Source organism: Ictidomys tridecemlineatus, chromosome 5 (assembly GCF_052094955.1).
Source record: "Ictidomys tridecemlineatus isolate mIctTri1 chromosome 5, mIctTri1.hap1, whole genome shotgun sequence".
NCBI classification, from domain to species: Eukaryota; Metazoa; Chordata; class Mammalia; order Rodentia; family Sciuridae; genus Ictidomys; species Ictidomys tridecemlineatus.
This window is the reverse complement of record NC_135481.1, coordinates 145,672,325-145,697,833: the sequence shown is the minus strand read 5'-3', so window position 1 is coordinate 145,697,833 and position 25,509 is coordinate 145,672,325. Positions and strand designations below refer to the sequence as shown.

The 25,509-nt window shown below is 37.7% G+C and overlaps 1 protein-coding gene across 2 annotated transcripts in view; it reads left to right on the top strand.

Annotated features, from left to right (window-relative positions):
* Positions 1–25,509, top strand: part of LOC144378023 (uncharacterized) — a 107,226-nt gene that overhangs the window by 65,529 nt on the left and 16,188 nt on the right. For both annotated transcript variants that reach the window (XR_013439475.1, XM_078051241.1), the window contains exons 2-3: positions 4,283–4,466; positions 23,514–23,635. Coding sequence is in view for 1 of the 2 variants with exons in the window: in XM_078051241.1 (XP_077907367.1) it covers positions 4,388–4,466; positions 23,514–23,635 (201 nt within the window). In the remaining variant the exon portion in view is untranslated. The remainder of the gene's footprint in view (positions 1–4,282; positions 4,467–23,513; positions 23,636–25,509) is intronic.

The window sequence follows — 25,509 nt, the reverse complement described above, 5'->3', positions numbered from 1 at the left end:
CATCTGGACATGGGTAACATGCAGGCAGATGCTAAGCCAGCTCCCTGCACGCTCCTAAATGCTAGAGTGCTTCTCTGTTGACCCACAACTAAGCATGCAATTCTGGTAATGAGTCGCCCAGTGTGCAGAGATCTTGATGGTTCCAATTTATGCCACACTCTGGGAAGATGTATAATGCAGGGAGGGGTACCCTTGGAGAATGCCTATGGCTTATTCACTCATTTCCCTTGTGATATATTCCATAATATTGTTGTCATCTACTTCATTCCTGATTATGAACCAGATATAGTATGTAAATACTCTCATCCAATTCCAACAGCAAACCCCCGAGGTAGCAGTAATATCCACCACAATCCATATGGACCTGGAGACTTAGGCAGTTTATTTATCCTGGAGCACCTGGCATTAGTATTGGAACCCAGATATATCTGAATCAAACCATATTCTTTAGCTACTATGTTGTGCATTTTCCCCAACCAGCATATTTCATGTTAGGTTGATTTTTAGGGCTACACTCATCAAAAAACTTACAGTGGTTGTTTTTTGAAGAATTTTTTGTCATATTTATATTAAAGCACCTCAATTCTAAAGCAGGGTATCAAAAGATCGCCAGTTAAAACAATCTATCCTAACTCTTCACATAGCTTGAAAAGAAGGAGATAATCTTGAAAATCTCTGATTTTTGATCAGTTGGAATTAATGGCCCCTGATCAGAAGAAATCACTTAATCAATGTGCAGGTTTTTTGAAATTTTAAATAAGTAACTATGCTATCAGGGTACATGGACAGGTAATGAGAATGCTAACCAATTCGTGTGTATTTGTGAATCAATCCTGGGGTGTCCTTTATTGGTTAGTTTGAATTATCCAAAGAAAATACAATTACTTTAACAATCACGGGCAAAAGGAAACCTAAGCTCTCGTTTTTTTCACCTAGAATCATCAGGAAATAACTGGTGAGAACTTACTCCTTTGTCATTTCTGTCCTTCTGAGACCTCGCTGCCATTCTCCCTCTTGTGTATTTTTGCCTTCTTCCATGAATCAGCATTTTAGGATCTGACACTAAAGAACAAATGCCAACGAGAGGAAGCCCCTTGAACCAGATGCACAAGGCCCAGGATGATCAGGGCTGAGGCCTTTCATCACCCTAAAAATATAACCCCGAGTTGGGGCAACCTATTATTTCACTTCAGACTCAATTCTTCCTTGGTAAAGGCCATTTACAAGGTCCTGGCAATAGTGTCCGATCCCCATCGGACCCTCGCAGTGAGTAAAGCATTGGTAGTCATTTCCATTCAACTAATGAGGAAGTACAGTTGAAGTTCCAGTGTCTGCACCAGTCAAGAGACCATGAAGTAAAGTGTAAATAGACGCACAAGCTGTCACTGCTCAACTTCCAAGGGATGTAATGATATGGTTTGCCATGGGTGGGAGTGTTTTAACCACCGCTTTTTCCAATTCTGGCCAACTTGAAGGATGGAAAAAATATATAAAGAGTATCTACCTACCAAATGAATTTATGTTTTCTACTTCAACTCTGTTTTATTTCTCTGTTTGGAGACTTAGTACAGTTCTTTTAGGCTTTATTGCAGGAGAAAAAAATTCTAATAAATATTGTAAATAGTAAAGCAATGTTTTAAATATATTTCTCAAGAAGAAAACTTGAAATGGAACCACCATTTGACCCAGCTATCTGACTTCTTGGTTCAAACCCAAAGGACTTAATATCAGCATATTATAATGATGCAGCCACATCAATGTTTATAGCAGCTCAACTCATAATAGCTATGGAACCCATGTAGGTGCCCTTCAACAGATGAATGGATAAAGAAGATGTGGTACATCTATACAATGGAATATTATTCAGCCTTAAAGAAGAATGAAATTATAGAATTTGCAGATAAAGGAATGGAGCTGAAGAATACCATGCTAAGCAAAATAAGCCAACCCCAAAAAAACCAAATTCAGAATGTTTTTTTTCTGATATTTGGATGCTAATTCACAATGAAGGGGGTGGGGCTGGGCTACGTAAGAATAGAGTTATTTTAGATTAGGTAGAGAAGAGTGAAGGGAGGGAAGGAGGTATTTGGGGTTAGGAAAAATATTAAAATGAATCAGACATTATTACCCCGTGTGCATATATAAGTATATGAGATATTCTACATCATGTACAACCAGAAGAATAAGAAATTATACTCCCTCAATATATGACGTATCAGACTGCATTCTACTATCATGTATAACTAATTAGAACAAATTTTAAAAAAGAATGTTGGCTGGGATGTGGCTCAAGTGGTAGCACACTCGCCTGGCATGCACGGGACGCTGGGTTCAATCCTCAGCACCACATAAAAATAAGATAAAGATGTTGTGTCCACCGAAAACTAAAAAATAAATGTTAAAAATTCTCTCTCTCTCTCTCTATCTCTCAAAAACAAACAAAAAAGAATGCATGTTTCTTATTAACTAGCTCAGAAATTTTTAAAAATTGGGGAAAAAATCTAAAAATGCTTCTTTGAAGATACTGTGACAATCATGAACATCAATAACTTCAACTATGTGCTTTATTAAGTTCATAAAACAAAGACATGTAGAATGATATAGGATCTGAATAAAGCTGAATGAATTTTCCCAAGTCCATGGATGCATAGGAATTCAATAGTAATAACAAACTCAATGTCATAACAGTCACCACACATGAATGGAGGACTTGCTGGGAGCTGAACATCATGTGACAGCAACCCTGACTGTGAGCATAAACCCTTATTTCACAAATGAAGAAACTGGGTGTAGAAAGGTAAAGCACTTTCCCCAGTATTATTAGATTAGTAAGCTTGAGTGAAAGAATTTGTGTTACTTATTCTGTAGCCCCTGTTATATTCTTATTAAGCCATCCTAAAGAAATGTACCCTCTCTATCTAAAACTGAATCAAATATTTTTTTAAAAAAAAAAGTAAATAAATAAAATGTATGATACAGGCATTGCCTCCAATTAACTTACTGCTGTTTCCCCAGTTGCTATGAGTAAGGGCACAGCATATCACTGCTCCTTCCAGTGTATGCAGGAGGCTGCACTAATAATGTTTATTATTATTATAACAAATAATAATAATAAACATTATTAGACACTGGGTTCATATTGCTTGAAAATCAAGGGTACACTTACCACTCACCAACTGGAAATATATTTCATTTCTTTGTTTGTTTTTTCCTTGAGGCATTATCCTGGAGATTTTTCCCAAAGTGGTGAAAACAGTTTTTCAGAATAGTTTTGCCTATTGTTGGCCAGCCATGCAGGGCAGAGAGTGCCAGTTACCCTTGGAAGACACCAAGGTATAATCTGACATATGATCTCAGCCAGGGCACTTGATGACACCTTAGTGCCCCAACACAATCACTTCTGAAGCCAGGTGAGGCAATTATTCGAGGGAATTTCACTCACCTGATCTTCCATTAGCGCTGCTTCACAAACCACAGCATGTGTTATTTTTAGTGAATGACGACCCTGCTCCAGAACACAGGCACATTAAGGAGACCTAATTATGGATGATGGTCCTGTTTGGTTGTTAAGGGAGTGAGGCATGATAGGAATTTGTGAAGTTAAATTATAAGATAACAAGAGACTTTGTTTGGTACAGTGAACTCATGATTTAAGTAGAGGTGAGGATGAAAATTGAAATACACCATCATTTTAGAGATCATTTTATGAAGGAATGAGGGTTTCACATACATTTGGCACATCCGCAGCTAATTTGACCCAATACATTTCCAGGAAAATGTCAATTAAAAATGTGCCCTTCAGAAGCGAGGAAGGGGTACAGATTCCAAGATCATAAATAGTGGAGGAGAGGAGGGTGAATCAGAATATGGGCTTCCAGCTGGCATGATAGAGGTGGTTATAATTGAGAAAAATAAAAACTGGAATTAGGCAGCCATTCAGTAAGTCAAGCTGCTACTCTGCCATCATGAGACCAGTATGGCCCCAAATTCAGTTCTGGTCATTTGTTAACATTGTGGTTCCTACACTGTTATAAAAGTTCTCCTATCTGGGCCAGTGTGGGGGCCGGCTAGAGTTGTGGCTCAGTGGCAGAGCGCTTGCCTAGCATGCATGGGGCACTGGGTTCGATCCTCAGCACCACATAAAAATATAAATAAATATTTTTTAAAAAAGTTCTCCTATCTGGTCCCTGTGTTTTCTTCATGGTTACCAGTTATCTTTCTAATTTAAGTAAACCTCACTTTTTTTTTTTTCTTTCCTTCTGCTTTTTTTTTTTTAACCCAGGATGTTGAAGACTACTCTGTGTGTCTCTTACCTTCAAGCCTCAATATATCGAGACCACAGAGTGGCAGCATTAAGAGTGAAGCAAAAATCAGGCTTGTGGTTTTCATGCTGGAGCACTTCCTAAGATGTGCACACTTGCTCCTTCCTACAAGGATCCGAGGAAAGAAGACAGAAACTGGAGAAAGTAAGCATAAAGGAGGAATCTTTCAAACACATACATCATTTTTATTTTAAGACTGGTGTTTACCTTCTTAGGTACAAGGGCCTCTGCTGGAAGCCTCCTCTCTCTCACCTCCCCATCTGTTTGGAGCAGTTTTAAGGCACAGTCTGAGATCTTTATTTTTCTACTTAGCCACTTAATGTACTTACATTTATTTTAGAGATAAGAACAAAAGTTAAATTTTATCTGAGCCTGTGCTATTTTGAAATCAAGCATCTGGATGGCTGAGAAAGGCTATGGGACCATTTTGTTTTATAACTTGGAAGGTGCTGAACTCCATTACGAGGGAATTAAATTCTCATAGGGTATTTTCTGGTGCCGTCTTTCTCAGAAATCAGCATCCTTAGCACTCTGCCTGAATTGCTCTTCACCTAATGAAGTCCGGGGGACTCCAAAAGCAGTGTTAGGGAAGCAAACACTCCAATCAGCGTAGGGGACCCTCATCTCTCTGTGTCAGTCAATAAATCAGAACTGGATTCCCTCCCTGAACTCCCTCTGTAATTTTGCCAGTCACGTCTGCAGGTCTCTGCATCCACATCTCTGTATTTTTACCATTCAAACCTAGAATGTCCCGTTATTTCTCTCTGCCTTGCTTTTTTCCTCATCCCATTTTTCTTTATTATACTTCTTTTTCTATGCCTTTTTATCTGTGGGCAGCTGCTTCTCCTGAACTCTTACATCTAAAACGACTGGGGTGTGTGGTTTCATAATACCTCATGGGGGTCTGGTGGAAATTGTCTTGTTTACCATCTCAAAGAAGCACCAGCTTGTCCACAGATCACACATAATGATTGAGGCTGGTAGAAGCTTCTGTGCACTGGCCACCTTGATTCTCAGGATGGAAGGCACCCGAGGAGGCAAATATTTCCCCCTATGATGTTGAATAATATAATTTCTATTCACATCTCAACTACCTGCACTTTACTTGCATAAGCATTCTGCTCCGTTTTGAAACTTGAATGTATGTTGGGTGCAGAGAGAGCTTTCGAAAAACAAACTGTGTTTATGGACTCTTCTGAAAGAATGAGTCTCCTTTGAAAAATTGGAGGGGTTGGACAGTAGTGTAATCTTCCAGCACCATGAGAACTCTGTGTCTGTAGGAAAGAAATTTCTTTATGTGCAGGTGCTTAGCAGGGTGGCCCTGGCGCTGACTGACAGGATTGAGCTGCAGCCACTTCTCCAGAGGAGACAGGGCACTGTGACAAGGTAAGGCAACCAAGTTGTAGCTCCTAAAACACACTTGATTTCTGTTGTTGTGGCCCCATCCCCTTGGGTGTTCTCCCCGAGGCCTGTCCCCCTGGACCTTCTGGAGAAGTTACAAGAGATTCCTGGCAGCCTCAGGTTTCTTGCCAATGGAACTAACCTAGTGTTTCAGCTGGAAAGAGAACTGGACCTCAGAGACAGGCCAGGCCATTTCCTGCATCGGCTATGCCGAGAAGGAACCTGATGAGAAAGGAGTTCTATTACAATACAATGAAAGCCCTTATTCAGAAAAGGAGGCATTCTGTTAATTTTGCTGAAAGCAAAGATTGATTTTTTCTAAACATAACTCTGAACTTTTTTTTTAATATAGCAATTTTGTTTTACCATTGCAATTCATAGCTGAACTCATTCACCTAAACCAGAATATTAAGCATAAGTGCCATAAATGTATATTTTCATGCTTGGATATTTGTAAATCAGAGCCTTGATTCATAAGAACAGAACTTTACCTGTCCTTATTCTCAGCATCCTTTTAGTCTTTAAGAAAACTTTCCTTAAGTAATACTTATCAAGCCAGATAGCTAGGGTAAGAATTTTTAATGTAAACACAGCTTCTATCTTCTGTTAAAATGTACTTTGAGTTGAAATTAGCAAAAGTTGGTGATAAGAAACCATGAACTACTCCTTTCAGAAATTCATATTTTTCTCTACTTCTCTGAGGAGGCAAGGGGTGATGAATTTGCAAATATTTTGTTTTCCTCTTCCAGAATTCTTATTTCTCTTATATTTTATTTTAGGGGACTTCTCATTCATCACAAGAATAAATCATTAGCAATCTAGTTTTAATTTCAGATATCTGAGATGTTATAACAAGCTAAACTGCTTATTTCCAATTTTTCCAGCAGAGTATGTAATTCTTTGAGGCAGTCAAAGATGAGAATAAACCACCTACACACAAACACCCAACTCTAAATCTTGCCATTCTCTGTCTGTGCCATAAAACTCTATCAGCACCTCCTCAAAGGGTTAATGGTGCCACTATCGGGGGACAATTCATTCTCCTGCTAAACTCGATGACAAATAACCATTATTCTTTCCAACTGCACTGATAATCGGGACAGCTTAAACATTTTCGCCAGTATAAGTGAAACCATTAATCCTCTTGGATTTCATGATAAGTGGTGACTGTGAAATAATGACTGTGTCATTGTAGGCAAGAAAAAATGTTAACAATTAAAACAAGTTAGCCATTATCTTACCCGGTACTGAATCGCTTTCACATTTCATTAGCAATATTGTAAATGATATGTACCTTATTAAAAAGCTCTTATTATCCAAGAAACCTAATTAGTCAAAATTCTCAGTCACCAGTATAATTTTCTAATGCTATAAATGCTACAGTGGGTATTACAATGTGGGGGACTGTTTCTGTTTATGTACTTGAAAAATCGATAATATGTAATTGTTTTCCCCCAAATATGGCAGAGAATAAGTATAACTCTTTTTTTTCAGATATAATGATGTCTTATTTTAAGTGACTCACCTGCCCATTATTGAGAAAAATACAAAATTTCTCCTTAGTTAGCAGCACTTTTGAGCCAAACATTAAGCTTTCTGCCAAAAAATGATTAAAGTCCAGGAAAATAGCAATTACAGTTCTATATGACTTTGGAGATTTTTTTCTCTTCTGATGCTTAACCTTAGAGCTTCTTATAATTGCACTGATAGACTGACCTGTAGGATTCTAGTACACCTATCTTCCTGAAAAGTGGGATCTCTACATTTCTCAAAAGGAATGTCCAAGACTAAGTTTAAATACAATAGTTTTATTCTCTAAACCCACAAAATAATGACAATAGCGAGCAATAACATTTCTGTGGAAACAGCATGAATTCAGATATTGTACCATATATTGCCTACATATTTATTAGAAAGCAATATACATTATCAGCTAGGATAATCCTACATTCAAATATAACTATAAACTCTCTCTATGAAATTCCTATTAGAAAGGGGAATAGTTGGTGATAGATAGACTGGCAATAACCTACCTACGACTTATTGAAATGATATGCATGTCAAGCACTTAGAATCCTTGTCATGTGTAAATGTTCAATAAATGTTAGCTATTTTAGAATCATCAGCATATCAGATTTTTGCAGTAATATCTAATGGAACATATATGCATTCATATGGATATATACCAGACATAAATGGACTGTCCTACATAATATGTGTCATAATGGAAATGATAGCAATTGGTGACCTTCTTTCTGGAGTTAAACTCTGTTATTGTGACTATAAAAATGGCACTTTACAGAATTTTTAAATCTTGCCTTATATCCTCCTTTGGTTTAAACAATTTTATTTAGAGCCTATATCATGGCCAGCTCTGCACTTGGCACTAAAGGGAGGGGGGGGAGAATAAAAGGGAACTTTGTATGAGGCCCTTAACCACCAACAAAATATTTTATTTATCTGGTGGAAATTTTCCCTGTGCATCTTTTTTCTTTAAAAGATTATAAAATTTTGTGGAAATATGTTTTCAAAATTCTGTATCAAATAACTAGAACTATATATAAATAGCAGGAAGATAGGCCAAGGTGAATGGGGAATGGAAGTAAACGTAAGGAGGAGGGAAGAAACAGGGGAAAGAAAGGAGGAAAAAGAAGAAGGGAGGGAGAGAAATAATAATAACACAAGAAAAAAGCATTTAAGAGCAGGTATTTGCTTATTTTCTATTTGGTTGAACCTTAAAACTGTATGGAGACATATTATCCCCATGCTGTGGTTTAGATAAGTGCCCTCCAAAAGCCCATATGTTGAAGACTTGGTCCCCTCCTCATGGCACTATTGGGAGGCTGTAGAACCTTCAAGAGGAGTGGCTTAGGGGGAGGAGGTCAAGTCATCTGGAAAATACTCTTGAATATTGAGACCTTGGCCTGTTCCCGTTTCTTTGTTTGTTCCCGGTACCATGAAGTAAGCAACTTTTGCAACATGCTCCTGCTATAATGAATTGCATCTCCCCAGGCCCCAAACCAACAGGCCAGCTGGCCATGGACTGAAACTTCCAAAGTTAAGCCAAAATAAATGCTTCCTCCTTTTAAGTTTATTATCTCAGGGTATTCTGTCACAGTGATAGAAAGCTGGCGAACACACTCCATTTTACAAATGCATGTCAATGCCACTCTGTTGGTTTACATTTGAGATGCATTTTAAAATTAGTAACTTGACCTTATTCCTTTGGTTCCAATGGAAGCCATGTCCACACAATGTTAGGAATCAAGTTCGGATCCAATGGTATCAAGTTCAGGACCTATGTAAGCCTCAGGAGTTCCCAATGGATCTGATCCCCCACTGGATGATTGCCTTTACTTGACTATTTCTGATGTTGACTCTTGAGTTATGGGTTCTGGAACTTCTGCTTCAAATAACCTTGACATGTGCACATGAATATAAGTCCTTAGTTTCCTGCTTGCTTTCCTTCTACCAATACCATTATTGGTTTATCTTCTTCCCCATTAAATGATACCACCACATCCAATGCCTTAACCCAACTTAGAAAAATGATTCTTTTAAAAACACACATGTAGAGAAAAAAATTAGAAAGTATAAAATGCAATATTATCTAACAAAATGGAAGGGGAAACAATAATTATATCACAAACCCTTGGAGCTGGGAGTAGGAGCACACACCTGTCATTCCAGTGACTTGGTAGGCTGAGGCAGGAGGATCACAAGTTTTAGAACAAGATTAGCACCTTAATGAGACTCTGCCTCAAAATAAAACCTATCAATAAATAAAAAAGAGTTGGGGATGTTGCAGTTGTAAAGCACACTGGGGTTCCATCCTTAATACCAAGAAAATAAATTAAAAAATAACCCTTGATGAGGGAAGACTGGAAAACTTGAAGGTAAACTTTGATCATGTTCACTGGGATAGCAAACATAGACCAATGCACTCTAAGATTTTCTGATCAGACTTTCCCATGTTCCTGCCAGTAGAATGTGCCAATGTCTACTCTCTCCTGTTCCATTTGGTAAGTTCTGAGATGTCTTACCCCTTAATATCAATAATAAGTTTGTTGGAGAGAAGTCTCTATATTTTCTTGCCTCCTTTTTCGTTCTTCTTTTTAATTTAGATCAGGTCACTGGTGGATGTCAAAGGAATTGAAAGGCTACTGTAACTGAAAGCAAACATTGTGTAATGTTTCCAAAACAAACTGGCCATCAGCACCATTTGCTACAGGCATCAAGTGGTACATGGGACCTATGTGAACTGAACTTGACTATTCCCCAATTTATGTGGTGAATCCTTAATCTCCCAATATGATTGTATTTAGATCTTTAAAGAAGTGACGGAGGTCAAATGAACTCATAAGGTTGGCCAAATCCAATATGGATGGTTTCCTTATGAGAGAAACATGCCAGGGAGGCACTTGCACCTAGAAAGACCACGCGAGGGCACTGTTATATGGCTAGCTGCAAGGAAACAAGAGAGGCCGCAGAAGAAACCCATCTTGTGGGCACCATGATCTAGAACTTCAGTCTCCAAAATTAGGGGAAAAGTGTGCCCCTCAGATTCTTTCCATAGAATATTAGGAAAAGCAGACATCCATGGAATTTGAGAAAGAGTGCCTTGACATATTCTATCACATTTCTTCATGATAATAATTTTCCAAGTTTAAGCCATGCTACTGATAACATGCGCTGGAGTCTTTCTTATGGAAATATCATAGGCAGTGTCCCAGATTATAAATGAAAGCCAATTTAGGGGATCATTTTAGGGCATTTGCTTTCCTTTAAATAGAGTTCACACCCACCTTGTGCTTATGCAAAGGAAAGGTTTGGGACATGACAGCAAAGGGTGAGTTTGGGGTAAGTCTCTGAAATATTCTCTGCCATGTGTGTATTCACCATCCTGGAAACCTGATCTATGAATGTCCCTAAAAAAATGAAACAGAGGAAAGGATAAAGATGTAGGTAGGGTTGTAGACAATTACATAGAAAGGGAGCTGAAGGAAGGATTTGGGCACTTTGGGTTTGAAATCAGAAAGCCATTTGACTGATTGTGACAGTTTTTTTTTGTAACCTTCATTTCTTTTAGTTGAACATGTGATTGAGCTTTGATTTACTATCTATTAAATAGAGATGACAATGTTCTGGATATAGTAAATGCTCAATTAGTAAGGGAGATCATGGAGCAGAAGGGATAAGTGAGAAGGAAAATTTGGCATGCCAGGGACCACAGGACATCCCTCTGCCCTGCTATATCTGATGGTTGTTCCCTGTGGTCACGTTAGCTGTTTAAGTCATGAGTATGAGAGTTTGTACATTCTTTAATCGGGAATTTGTCAGTTATCACAAAAGAATATAAGACTACCACAGGAACAGGCAGTTTTGAGGAACTGACTAGTGGACTCACACAAAAGGTGCTTGATACACAGTTTCTTGCCTCCATAAGCTTCCCCCTGCCATGTCCTTGCTGATATTGTTTTCCATGTGCCCCTTACAACTTGACTCTTTCTACTCTGCACCATGTCTTCATTTACACCTTACCTCTTTCTAAGGCATCCCCTGCTCTTCGAGGTGAGGGTTGGGATCTGGCTCTCCTGCTCTCTTCTTCACCAGGTATCTTCTGAAATACAATTATCTCCTTGCAATCCTATCACCTTCATGTCTACCCAAGCTGGGACATACCCAGCATAGAAACCATAAGAAACGTCCTTGGGGTTTTATACAGGGCCCCTGGGGGTCCCAAAGACATTGTGGTTATGTTTTTAGTTTTAATTATATTTTGAACTGTGTTTAGTGTGGGGGGGGATTACTTTTTATCTTTTACTTAGTTTTTGGAATACATATAGATGTGGATATATACATATATGTGTAGACATATATATGCATGTAGTTTCTAAAATAAGATTATCAACAGACATTTGTAGAAGAACAGATTAAAGTGATTATTTTTTTATAACCTCAAATCAGAACACATCATTTTTATATGTCCATATATCTGTATAAAATTTCTTAAAAAGCCATACATATTAATCCAGAGTTAGATACATGGTTCATGAAAGTACTTCACTGGAAAGATAAATTGGATAAACTCTAACCTGCCTTGACTTCAAGTGGCCATTGGCACAATATGTGCCTGCGTTCCCCTGGTACATGTAATACAACATGGTTTGACCTTGTCTTGTTCTCCACGTTCTCCTATTATCTGGATGACCAGGATGAGATGCTTCTCAACTTCCAAAGTAAAAATAAAGCATTTAAAGGAAATAGACTTGGGTTAACAGTCACAGGCTATTTCTCTAATATCCATATTCACCAGGAAACCGTTTTCCCTTAGATACATCTTATAATTTAAGGGGTCTGGGATCATGCTGAAGTCTAGGCATAAATCCTACTAATGGTTTTATCCCCAGAGAACCACTCAAGTGTTTTCCTTGGGAATACTTCTTTTCTTCCCATTGACAAGAAGCCTGAAAGTGACCCCTTTTGGAATCATAACTATCAGACTTTCTTGGCCACTGTGGTTCCTGGAAACTGCCTTTGGTGATCCTTATAGCTTTGGTGGCCCTAGGGACAGAGTTGGTCCAGTAAGACTGCACGATGGATTCAGTTACCACTAACATTAGTCACACATGAGCACTTTCTTGTACCTGCTGCAGTGGGATTTACTTATACATTGTTCCCTGACCAATTCATAAAATGTACCCCATCTTCCAAGTCATCACAGATCTCTTTTTTATCCTCTTAGATATATTTTCAGAAGAAATGTTATTGTTTTTATTTTCACTGTTTAGTTTCATTTTCATGTTTTTGGTTTTGTTTAAATTTAATGTCTTTGTTTTAATTGACATGTGAGAATCATATACATGTATGGGATCCAACGTGTTGTTTCCACACATGCATACATAGTGCAATAAGCAAATCAGGGCAATTAGAATATTCACCACCTCAAACATGTGTACTTTGCTTGCAACAAAGAACTCAACATCCTCTCTATTTTGAAATGTGCGATATTTTATTCTTAACTAAAATGAGAGTCACCCTACGGTACAACAGAAATTATCTAGAAATTAATCCTCCTATTTAATTACAATGGGACCTATTGACCAACCCCTCCTCATTTCTCTTTTTCCCTTCTCTCTTCAGCCTCTAGTGGCCATTATTCTTTTAAATTTTTTTCTCATAACATATTCAGAAAATTTTAAATTTTTTATATCAGCAGAGTAATTTACAAATAACAAAATGTTTTGAATACCATGCCTCATGTATTGCTCATGACTATGTGAGATGTATTTCACAGAAGAGGAAAACAATGTTTAGCAAAATTGATTTTTTTACACAGCAGGTAAGAGGAGAAACATGACTGCAAATGCAACATTTTCAACTCCAGTTCTGATTTTCTTGTTTTGGACCCTTTTGTCTACTTGGCAAATGGAGTTCGAAGAACATTGAGGGAGACTCCTGTTTGAGGATATTTCTAATGAATCATTTGCCTTGGAACTATCCACCATCATGTTTTAATAGGTCTGTGAAATGAAAATTATAATTGCTCTTTTTGCTGATCTGATAACTCACTTACCGAGACTATCAATTAGTCTGGGTAGCTGAAATCCTCAGACTTTGGCAGAAAAGTAAACATCGACTATAGGATTTTCCTGCCAAGTCCATGTCAGATCCTGAGCTTAAATGAGAAGTTATGGTACAATCACCAATGTATATGGCATTGCTGTTTAAGTAGTCATGGGCGTAAGAATGCTCTAAAAGAGATGTGAACTGATGGACTCACATAGAAAGATCTTTGCTATAAGCTCTGTAACCTGAAACCACCTGGAAAATACAGTGTGAGAATGCAATATTCAAAATGCCCAAAGAAAAATGTGCTGGATTGTTCTGACCTGAGACACTGCCCGATCTGAATTCTGTCCACTTTGCTTTGCTTTTTGTTATTTCTTAAGAGTGAATAAAATACATATGCATTTTTTCCCTTGACAGAGGACTGGTCCAAGAACAAGCAGTAACTCATGCAAAAGCAACCCCAGGCAAACACTTCAGGAAAGGACATAGAACTGTCGCCCCAGTGCTCTGACAGGGAACCAACGTGTTGCTTCAAGATGGGCTGAAGGGAGTGGGAGTCAGAGCCTGGCTTTGGCTTTGAGTCACAAGTTTATCAGAGCCTGCCTGAGGTCATTACTCCCAAGGTGACCGGCTGGTAACTAAGGAGATGCTACAGGCAAGCGGGGCCTGTCGTGTTCTATCTACTCTCCGGGCCTCAGCCTGAGTCTGCAGGTGTTTCTCTGTATTGAATCTCCCTGGGGAATCCTTGGCTTCACAGCAAAAGCCGGCTGAAGTGAAAGTGATTTGATTTGGATCCTATTACAGGCACTTTACCTCTTCTATTTCCGTGATAATAGCAGATTGGAGTCGATTATTGTACTGGGAGGGGAGTTAATGTGATGTCGAGAAACATTGGGGAAACTGGCACAGGGAGAGAGGGATAGATAAAAAGTTTAGCACAGATTGAAATCTGCGGCACAGGCCTGTGCAGCCATCAGTTAAGCATCCACCTCCAGTGGTTGGGGTGTTTTGCAAAGGGTCGGATCATTTCCCTTATTGGTGCTGGTTAGGGACAGAGAGCACTGGTTAATTGAACCCATGACTCATGCCCTTCTGATCCTTTTGCCCTCCCTGTGCAGTTCTCTACAGTCCTTGCTGCCTGCTCATTGGTCTGAGGGCCATAAGACTCACAAGCACTACTGGCCTACAGTCCTTTTCCCAAGAGGGCAGAGGTATAGACCTCAACCAAGTCACCTCTAATGGCCACACAAACCACAAAGAAATCTGAGCTTATATCTAAACAACAGCTTCACAGAGGAAAGGGAATACACTGAAAAATTTCACAAACCCTCCTGTTATAGAATCACAGAGCATCTGCAGGCATGTCTGTCAGGACTTCCCCTGTGGTCTCCAAACCATGTGTCCAGCATCAAAAGGAAGCAAGCTCGGGTTACAAAAACATGGTACAACAGAGAAGACACCTCTAATAGAATGGAACAACAACATTGGATCAGCCGAAAACTGAGTTTATCAAGAAGTAAATATCACAGTATGATTTATCCCTTGCATTTTAAATCTATGCCTATTTATCCTTTGCATTATAATGATATATCACTATCATTATGATGATTAACACTATCAAACATATTGTCTTTGGCTGATAAGTGCCCAACCTTATATGCTTGCTCTTGAACATGCCATCCTAATAAGATACATTGTACATGAGATTAAATTTTCATTTTCTATGCTAGTATCTAAAATATATAGACAGAATGATGTTTGAAAGGGTAACCGAGAAAGGTAGAGAAAGTATTTTTTTTCCTCAGTTTTCTTTTTGTCTTCTTTAACTTAAAAATTAGGTATCCACAAGAAGAGCACATTTCATACATTATATGAATTTAATATCTCAAGAACCAGAAAGAGAACAATATACAGATGCAAGAAGCCCTGATCCCTGTCTCCATCACCAAGATAGTCTTTTTCTGGACATCAGACAGCACAGTTTAGTTCTGTCTGCTTTTGAACATCAGTGGAATCATGTTCAGTCGCAGTGGAATTAGTATTTGTTCTTCCTGAACATACTATTATGTTTGTGAGACTCATATATATTGTTGCATAAAATTATGACTTGTTCATTCTTGTTCTTGCAGGGTCCATTGTGTGAGTATTCCTCAATTTCCACTTATTTATTCTTTTTAAATGTTTTGGATGCTTGGGTAAGATTCAATTTCTGACCACTACAAACAGTGCTCTCTTTGGGTACATATATGCAAGAATTTGTGTTAGGTATGCCTTCAAAGTGTGATTGCTCTGTCACAAGATAGGCAAATGCCTGCCAATATTTATATCTGCTGTAGTGTATAATAGAGAGCCCTGGTTGCTTGTGTATCATCACCAATACCTAGTATTCTCTAGCTTAGTCTTTTTTGCTATTATATTTGGTGTGGGATAACCCAAGCATGATTAATTTCCATTTCCCTGAGGACCAAAATATGGAATAATTTTTATACACTTAATAGTTATTTGCATGTTTTTGTCAAATGCACTTCCAGCAGATTTTTTCAGTTTTATCCTGAGTTGTCGTCTCTTTATTCATTAGTAAAATTTCTGTACATTTTCTGGATATGAGAGATCCAGTTTTGGTGTGCTCCAATTTCTAAACTAAGATGATGTAGCAATAAATAAAGTAGAGATTTTTTTTGGGGGGGGGGTTCTGACATATTTGGAGTTATTGACTCTGCCATTAATCAGTTGTATAAGTAAGCATGATATTTCACTGGTTTTCTGCAATAATTACATGTACTCTTGTTACTTATCTGGACAGGGTATGAACTAGAGACCAGGTCCCATGTTAGCAGAGTTGAGAAAGGATGGAAGGGGAAAATTTGGCTTTTTCTCTATCCTATACTTGCTTCACTCCAAATTCTGTTTTTAAAAATTGCAGACATTTCTGATTCAATAGTCTTTAACCTTATTGTTTCTAAGAGGGGAATAATAATAATAATCACCCCACTGAGCTACTGTATGTGTTAAAGGAAATAACCACATGGCACTTTATCCAGCATCTCATTAAAGTAAGTTTGATAATTCATGAGTATGATTATTAGCATTAATTATGATCTACTTAACTAGTGCCTTTTAGTTTGCAAAATGAAAGCTAATTTAATCAGAAACTCAGTCATCCTATGAAATGGGCATTTGTTCTCTTGTTTAGCCTCTATAGTATTTTAAGTAATATAGTCAACTATTATTGATTGTCAGGCACTATTTTTAGCATTGAGAACACAGCAGACAGAAGGCAGATGAATTCCCTGTTTTCAGAGAGTTTTTATTCCATGAAAGAGTGAGAATTAATAAAACAAATAAGAAAATCCTATGTGCTAGAAGATGGTAAGCCTCACAAAGTAGGTAGAGAATGAAGATATCATAAAGATTAAGGGGAGCACTGGGGCTGTGGTTCATCGGAAGAGCACTTGCCTTATACATGTGAAGCACTGGGTTCGATCCTCAGCACCACATAAAAATAAACAAATAAAATAAAGGTATGCTGTCCATCTACAACTAAAAAATTTAAAAAAAAGATTAAGGGGAAAGAAATTTTAGCAATATGTGACAGGGAAGCTTCACTGAGATTTGAGGAAGAATAGTAGCAAGCCAGAGTGAACAGCAAGAAGGGAGCAGAAGGGAAGTGAAGAGGGGGATAAGGCCCAGCAGGTGACAGGAGAGAAGACTGGGCATCACACAGAAGGCCATGGAATGGGCTCCAACTTTTACTCTGACAGCAGTCTTCATGGGTGAGAAATGTTATGGAAGGGCAAAGTCTAAATGAGTGTAGTGTCAAGGTTCTACTCTGAGAGACCAATTAGGGGGCAATTGCAACAGCCTAGGTAGAGCTGATGGTGGTAGCATTGGCGGTGGTGAGACAGTAGGCACATTTTGAAGGTATTAACAAGAAGATTTACTGAGGCAGTGAAGGGTTATGAGAGAAGGAGAGTACTTTGAAATAACTGTAAGAATCGGGGCTGGAACAACTGGAAGGATAAAATTTTCACTAACAAAGAAGGGGAAGATCAGAAGGAAGGTCAACAGTCCAGCCTTCCGAGGTCCCTACTAATCTGTGGCCCCTGGAATCATTTTGAGTTTTAAATTCTCTACCATCAGCCTCTAAAAGTTCTCATCTACCTTCTTACTGGTGTTCTTAGTATCGGAATCTCCTAAAAAGCATTGACTCTGCTACAGAAAAGCCATAACACAAATAAGAAGTGAGTGCTGGTGTCAAATATGCCAACAATTGTACACTTCTTTATTCACTTATGGATGTGAGAATTCAGGAAATGCTATTTTATATGTGTGAATAATAACAGATTAGGGAGATGAGAATGTATAAAAATAAATTTACTAGTACTCATGAAATAGACTCTTACATAAAATAGCCCCCAATTATATAATCCAACTTGATTTACAAAGCCTCTTTATTGGGAGAGCTTTGCCCATATCTAACTGTAGTTTCCCTATAGTATAGTATAGAGGGAAAACATGAACGGCAGTTGACCTCTTAAAATATATGTATTGGTATTTGTAGAATTAAGTGGCTAAATCTCACTCTGAAGATATACAGTTTAGTTCAATAATTTCTATGGAAATGTGTTAAAGTAATGTGAAGATGATGTTCCTCTCATGTTATCAGCCTTCAACCCTTTTCTATACTCAGGATCAATGTATTGCCATAAAATATTTGCACATGTAAGCTTTTCTGTGCATTGTATTGCCCTACATGACCTTTGCTAGAGGGAAGGTTACAACTGAGTTAGAAAGTTTAACCAAGGCTCACTACTCTGTGCTCCTTCCCCACTCTACCAGGAAAATGAAAGGAAGATGCTGTTTTCTAGCCTCCTTTGCAGTTGAGTTGGATTCTGTCTGGTGGAATTGGAAAGATGAATGTGCACTAATTCTTAGTTGCAGATGAATCACACTAATAAAATACATGGGATCATTATTTTTAAGTCAGACCCTGTGACTAGATGGAAATATCAGTCCCCACCCTTGAGGATCTCTGGTTCTCATTATAGCTATAGGCAGAGCACCTAGGCCAGGGATGTATTGGCCATGTGTATAAAGAGCTATTTTATATAAGACAGAAATTATGTATTTCTCTTTCTCATCTAAGAAATGGAGACACAAATATAATCTATAGAAGGAAAAAAAGACATTGGAGGAAGAATTCAGCTGGTTTAAATGAAGAGATAGTTCATGCAGACAAAAAAAATGTGTGAATTAAAAAATTAAAATAATGCAACTGGTTTTAGATGAAGCAAACTCAGGGAATTTGGGGGTGGTAATTATAAACCCTTTTTTCTTAGTTTCAAATTCATCTTCCTATATTCTGCGATGATGGAATGGAAAGTTGATTTCTTCTTTGTCAGGTTAGGATTGGATAATTATACTCTAGTGGGAATTCCAGGGCAGCAGAAGCAGAGAAGGGATGTGCTCTTTTCTGTTTGCTTCTCTTTTTTCTTAGAATTATGCCAGCAATCACCTTTTACCATGATGCAATCGCAGCTCCTTTCTACACTACAGAACCTGTCATTCCTCAGCACACACCAGAAGCATCTCAGAAGATTCAGGATTCAAGATTCTCAGAAGACTCAATCCCCAGTTCTGAGGAGTTTCCTCTGTTTTCACATGATGACAACCCCATCTTTTTCTCCTTCTCCTCCAGTTCTCTCCGTGGGAGCTCTTCCTGCCATTCAGTTCTCTGTGTTATTTCATGTTTCCTTTATGCATTCTCATTCTCCCTGCACCTGTGTAACCAATATGGAATGCTGTCTATTGAAATAACTCATGTGTTCTCTGTTTTCCTGGCCAGATAGTTGAGTGATACAGTCGTTGTTTTAGTCGGCTTTTTCACTGCTATGACAGAAGGACTCCACCAACATAATTATAGAGGAGGAATAGTTTATTTGAATATTCACAGTTTCAGAGGTCTAGTCCATAAGAAATCCGGCTCCATTCCCCAGGGCTCAAAGTAAAGCAGAACATCATGGCAGGAGAGGGTGGCAGAGGGAAGCAGCTCATATCATGGTGAACAGGAAGCAGAGAGATAACTCCACTTGTAGATACAAATGTATATATACCCTGAAGCTATGCCCTAATTCCCAACTCCTCTAGCCACACCCTACCACTTCAGTTACCCCTCAGTTAATCCTTATCAGGGGATTAAATCACTGATCATGTTAAGACTCTCACAACCCAATCATTTCTCCCCTGAACCATTTTGCATCATCTCACGTGTGAGCTTTTGGGAGGCACTTCACATTCAAACCATAACAGTGGTCTACCTAAAATGTTTCTGAAAAGAGAGCTGCAGCATAATGGAGAGGCAAAGGTGAAGATGTAGAAATCTGAGGTAGAAATGGAAGGGGTTTGGTCAAGTCACAACTCTGAATGAGAAAAAAAGTAGTGACACTCGTGGTTCTGTTGGAAATTTATGAGATGAGTGCAAAATCAGGTATACTCAATTCTGAAAGTACACTTGCAAAACAGGGTGGGGAGAAAGCAGCATGAAATGTTGGTAGTAGTATAAAGTTATAGTTTTGTGCAGTTAAATGCCTGGTTTGGGGTTCGTGGAAGTGTTCAACATGTCTTTGTCTCTGCTCTGAGGTACTATGGATTCCAATTAGGTCCATGGAGTGGGGAGGGGATGACCAACAAGGGAAAAGGGAGTCAGTGAAGGGACAGGGAGAGAACACAGAATCACTCAAAGCCAATTCATCACTAGGAGAGTATTAAAAGGACAAGTTGGCAAATGTCTATATGGGGCTCTGCTACACTCCTGGGATAATGAATGGCTGAGGATGACTCCATGGGACTTCTTAAAATTAATTCAGCTGTCAAGGAAGAGGCAGGGTGATGTAAGCTATAGGAGTGAGGTAATTTATGAGATTTTGGAGAGTTTTTAGCTTGATTTTTCAGTAATATCTGCAGCAAGGTCAAGGACAAAAACTCTACACATGTAATTTTTAAAATTAAATGGTTTCTTAAAAAGGCAGATGGGTATGGTTGCTATAAATCAGCTGAATAGCATATTGGCATGATGTGGAGTGTTGTTAAGGGCACATAAATAAATTTACTGAAATCCATGCTTAAATTCTGAGTAGATAGTATAGTATAAAACTGTATTATCTTTAAAACACTTCCAAGCAAGTAATTTTTTAAAACATCTACCACTGATTTTTTTTTCTCATTTTGGAGAGTAGTTGCATACCTCTAATGTATAAGATATTATGGTCCTCTTTACATTCTATCAGAGAAAGAAGGAAACAATGGTCAAGTTGACACACATCAGCATTTATTAAACATTATAAAGAGAATGATTAAATGTCATATGACAAGCCTAGAAGAATATTTTCAATATGATAAATTATTAGCCATATTCACTTCTTGAAAATGGTAAGAGAGAAAAAGGATGGGAAAAAAGATGTCTCTTTTGAAATGTATTCCTGTATATTGTCTCAATGTTCAACATAATTTTGTCATTGTCCTCTAATTTTAAAATATTAATGAGTAATTTAAAGAAAAGTTGTGTAACAAAAAAGGTATCATGAGATTTCCAAGGAGACCTATTGTGGTTGTCTTTGAGAACCCCAAACAGGTTTGTGTAACAGGCAGCATTTGATCTGTGATTTGAAGAATAGATAGAATTAGATAGTCTATTTTGTGACAAATGAAAGATCCCTCAGAAAATGAGAACATCATGATAAGTGAGGAACAGGAGCTAGACAAATAAATGGTATTTAGAAGAAGAGGATGGTGAGTACTAAAAGTTAACTCCAGTTAGACTAAAAGAACCAGACAGACCATGATTTCCAGAGAATATCAGTTAGAAGACAGTCCAAGAAAAGAGAAGATGATGGTGTTGATGAGGGTGTGGTAGTAGGTAAGTTTCATAGGATTCAGAATGTGTATTTGTTGATGGGCTGGATACAGGCTGCAAAGAAAGAAAGGAATCTCATTTTTGTTGAGGCCATCTCAAAACAAAACAAAACAAACAAACAAACAAAAAATAGGCCAGGTAGAGGGGTCCCAGGTTCTATTCCAACTACTACTGAATACATAAATTAGGAGAAGAACGACTCCAAATTATCTTGTCCAAAATAACTGGATAAAGCTTGAAGTGATTTACTGAGGAGACCACTAAGGGTGAATCCTACCACCTGAAGAAAATCAAAAGGTCAGGTGGGACACATATGTTTGAAACACTTTTTAAATGAATGGAGATGACGCATAGACATTTGGATTCAGGCTGAAAATCAAAGAAGGCCAGGGTTGAAGACAGCTCAAGGATCACTGGCTTATACATGGTATTAGAACATATGGGAATGAATGAATTCACCTTAGGGAAGGGAAAGGATTTGTGTTCATGAGTCTCTGTAACCATCTGAAGGACTATGAATTGATGACCTATATTGAGGTACAGCAGACTTAAGGGGGTCTGATGAATTTGAGAAGACTTTTTTTTTTTTTTTAAGAAGAGTAAAAAGTCACGAGCCAGTAACAATTAAATTATCTCAGAATTTCATGTGGCACCGACAAAGAAGTTGAGAGATTAAATAATTTGGTCAATGCCTTAGAACCAAGCCGTAAGCTCAGTTCTTTCTGACTTCAAATCTTGCCCCTTTTATACTGCAGGCAATGGACAGATTGAAAATCTATTGTAGACACAAGAAAGCAACCAGGCCAGGGAAGACAGGGATAGAACCTAAGAGAAGAACATATAAGCAAGACAAAGGTAGAAATTTAATCCAAAATCACGACTCCAAATGCCTAAAGCAAAAGACTTAATGAGTCCCTTAGTGAGATAGGACAGGGTATACTAATGGAGAAGATAGCTGAAATACCATAAGGCATCTAAGATAATTCTAACAAGTGTCTTTCTAAATTGCTCCAAATTGTGATGAGTTTTTCTTCTTGTCAATTCTTTATGTTTGGAATACCAAGAACGAACTTTTGTGCATCATGCTAAAAGTGAAATTATGAAATTGCCAAGGGACATGGGCAGTTTCTTTCTTTCTTTTTTTACCACACACATAAGACTGAATCTGAAAGGAAATGAGTGTAAATAAGAATTAAACTAAACTTATCAGTGTACACAAAATCAGCCCCAGATGGATTAAACATTTTGGCTTAGACAAATTCAAAGAACAAAAAAAAAAAAATAAAAAATTGTGCAGAGCAAATTAATGACTTTACCAAGAACCTACCTTATAACTATGGTCACACAACAAGTGGTCTTTCCAAAAATTGGAAACAGAAGAAAACATGCAGGGAGATGCAGCTGAGTCTAGCAATAACAACTCCATACAGTGAAGAGGAGCAGAGCCTGGTGGTACACACTTTTAATCCCAGTGACCTGTGAGGCTGAAGCAGAAGTATCTCAAGTGCAAAGCCAGCCTCAGCAACTTAGTAAGACCCTGTCTTAGTAAGTGAGGCCCTAAGCAACTTAGTAAGACCCTGTCTCAAAACAAAAATGAATAAATAAAAAGACTGGGGATGTGGTTGAGTTGTTAAATGTCCCTGAGTTCAATTCCCAGTACCAAAATAAATAAAATTAATTAAATGAATAGAAGAGGGAAAGGGAAAAAGTTTGAGAAAAAAAAAACCCCTAAGGTTTTTGGATATTCTTTCTTGGATATTCTTGAAGAGTCTCCCCCAAATCATTTGCTAGTGTGGGGAAAATGATGTCCATGCAGCATGGAACTCAGATGAAATCTTGTCTGGACAATGGCTGCCCTCTATCTCCAGATGTGATATGCTAAGAACTGAATTCAAATTAACCTGCATCTGACCATTAGAAAATATTATGAATACCCAAGACACAAAATATTCGATTCTCCAAAACCTCCCTGTTTTATGGTTACTCAGAATTAACACATAAATGGTCTTATAATTTGGTTAAATATAAAACTTTGTCCTTTGGTATTTACAGTATAATGGCTAATTTTATTCACTGCTTACATCAGGGGAAAGAATGTAAATATATAAAGCCTGAATTCTTAAGGTTTTATTCCATCAAAAATTTTATATGTTGCAATGTAACAAATCAAATCAACTTTACTATATTAAAGGAAAAAGATTAAATCAGGATCTTCTTATTTAATAGGATCCTTTTAGTTCCATCATGTGTTGGTCAGTTAACAATAGCACTTTCCCCCATTATCTTGTTTATTTTTTCAAATGTAGGATGGGTGCAGTTGGGAAAGCTGGGGTTAAAAATCCCGTGGCAAATTCTCATTTCAACGAGCAGAAGAAAAGAAGATGGATATAGCACAAATTGCTATGTACAATTTATAGAAGAAGTAAAGGTAATTTAATATTATTATGAAAAATACCTATATAATGGAATCATTTGGGCTATTACAGCAGGTCTAGAAGTATAAAATAATGTGAAGAGAAAGTGACCCATTGTTGCAACTTTACATTACAGAGATATTACTATGTCCCAGCCAACCACTTTTGGTCTAGTCAAATTTTAATAACGAGTTAGGGATAATATATTCATTAATCACCCTAGATAAATAATCCTAAGAAAAACGATATAAAAACTAAGGAGCAATACAATCTGGATTTATTAAAAATAAGAGATTTCCATGTGTTATTACATAATTCAATGGCTTCCTATCTGAATTTCCAACTTCATTCTAAACGTGTTAGCTTTAGTGTCTATGATAGAAGAATGATATATCTAAGGCACAATTACAAAGAAGTTATTTTGTTTAAATTCTGTTATTAATTTTTCTAAAACAATATTCTTTACAAAATGTAGATGAATAATATTTCATAAGAAATAAACATATAATCAATATGAAACCAAAAATGTTTATGCACATATGTGCATGATACATTTGACACGTACAGTGTAGTTTATCAATATTAGTGATTAAGATGCCCTGAGACACGTGTTTATTTTCAGACGGTGAAAATGTTTTATAATACTTCCATTTTTTTAGTCATTAGTTGATAGATGTAAAAACATTGCTTTGCTATTTGAGATGCTGCATAATTTACAGCAACCTGGGAGAAGAGCGGATTTGCCAGTGGTGTTCAGGGATTGGCCCATTTCCAGATACAAGTGTGCATCAAGGGGAGCCTGGACTGGATTGCTGGCATTCTCCTCCCTACCTCCCAGGCAAAGAAGATTCCAGAGCTCCTTAGGAGGTTCCCCAGAGGTCTGGCTTCTCCTGTTGTTATGGGAACTGTTTCTCACAAAGGAAAGCCAGAAGTGACAGTTTCTGAATTCAAAGAAAGGCATGCGTGCTGTTTGCCGGCCAGGTAGATATTTTCTCACTGCCTCACATGCAATTGGAAGATGTTTGCAGAAGTGAGAAGTACTCATTTTCCCTGAAGAAAAGTGAGAGTACCAGTAAGAAGTCAAAATGGTTCCATTTCTTTTCTGCTCATACAGAACTGTGAATAGATTATTTATTGAAAAAGCATAGGGGGAATGAATGTACCAGGATTGCTCAGAAGGACATGTTGGATAGAATGGAGAACATTAGAGAAAGAGGATTGAGGGGGAGGGAGGATTAATGGAAAAGGGAAGAAACTGCAGGATGACATTGACTAATTTATGCTATGTGCATAATGTTTAAGTATAATGCACCAATTTAAAAGAACAAATTAATAGAAGGAAGACCAATAGAGTAGAGGAAAGGAGTATGGGGAGAGAGAAGGAGAGGGAGGGGCTCATCATATGTTAAAATGAGCCCCACAGTTTTGTATAACTATAATGCATCAACAAATACATAAATTTAAAAAAATAAAAAGGATATTTTGGACTTGTCAAAATTCAGTGGAAATACAAGTTTATTTTTTTCCACAAATCTCTGCTTCAGATTGACTTTCTTGATTCTCTTGTGATCCCATCCTGACTCCCTTTTGTTTTATTTTCCAGCTTCTTTTCACTGATAAAAGAAGCTCTCCTGCTAGGCGCAGTGGCTTATGGTTATAATCCCAGCAACTTGGGAGGCTGAAGCAGGAGGATCATGAGTTCAAAGCCAGCCTCAGCAATTTAGCAAGGTCATAAGCAATTCAGTGAGACTCTGTCTCTAAATAAAAAAATACAAAAATGGGCTGGGGGATGTGACTCAGTGTTTAAGCACCGATGGGTTCAATCCCCAGTATCAAAAAACAAAAACAAAAATACAAACAAAAACAAAACCAAAACTCTCCGGACATA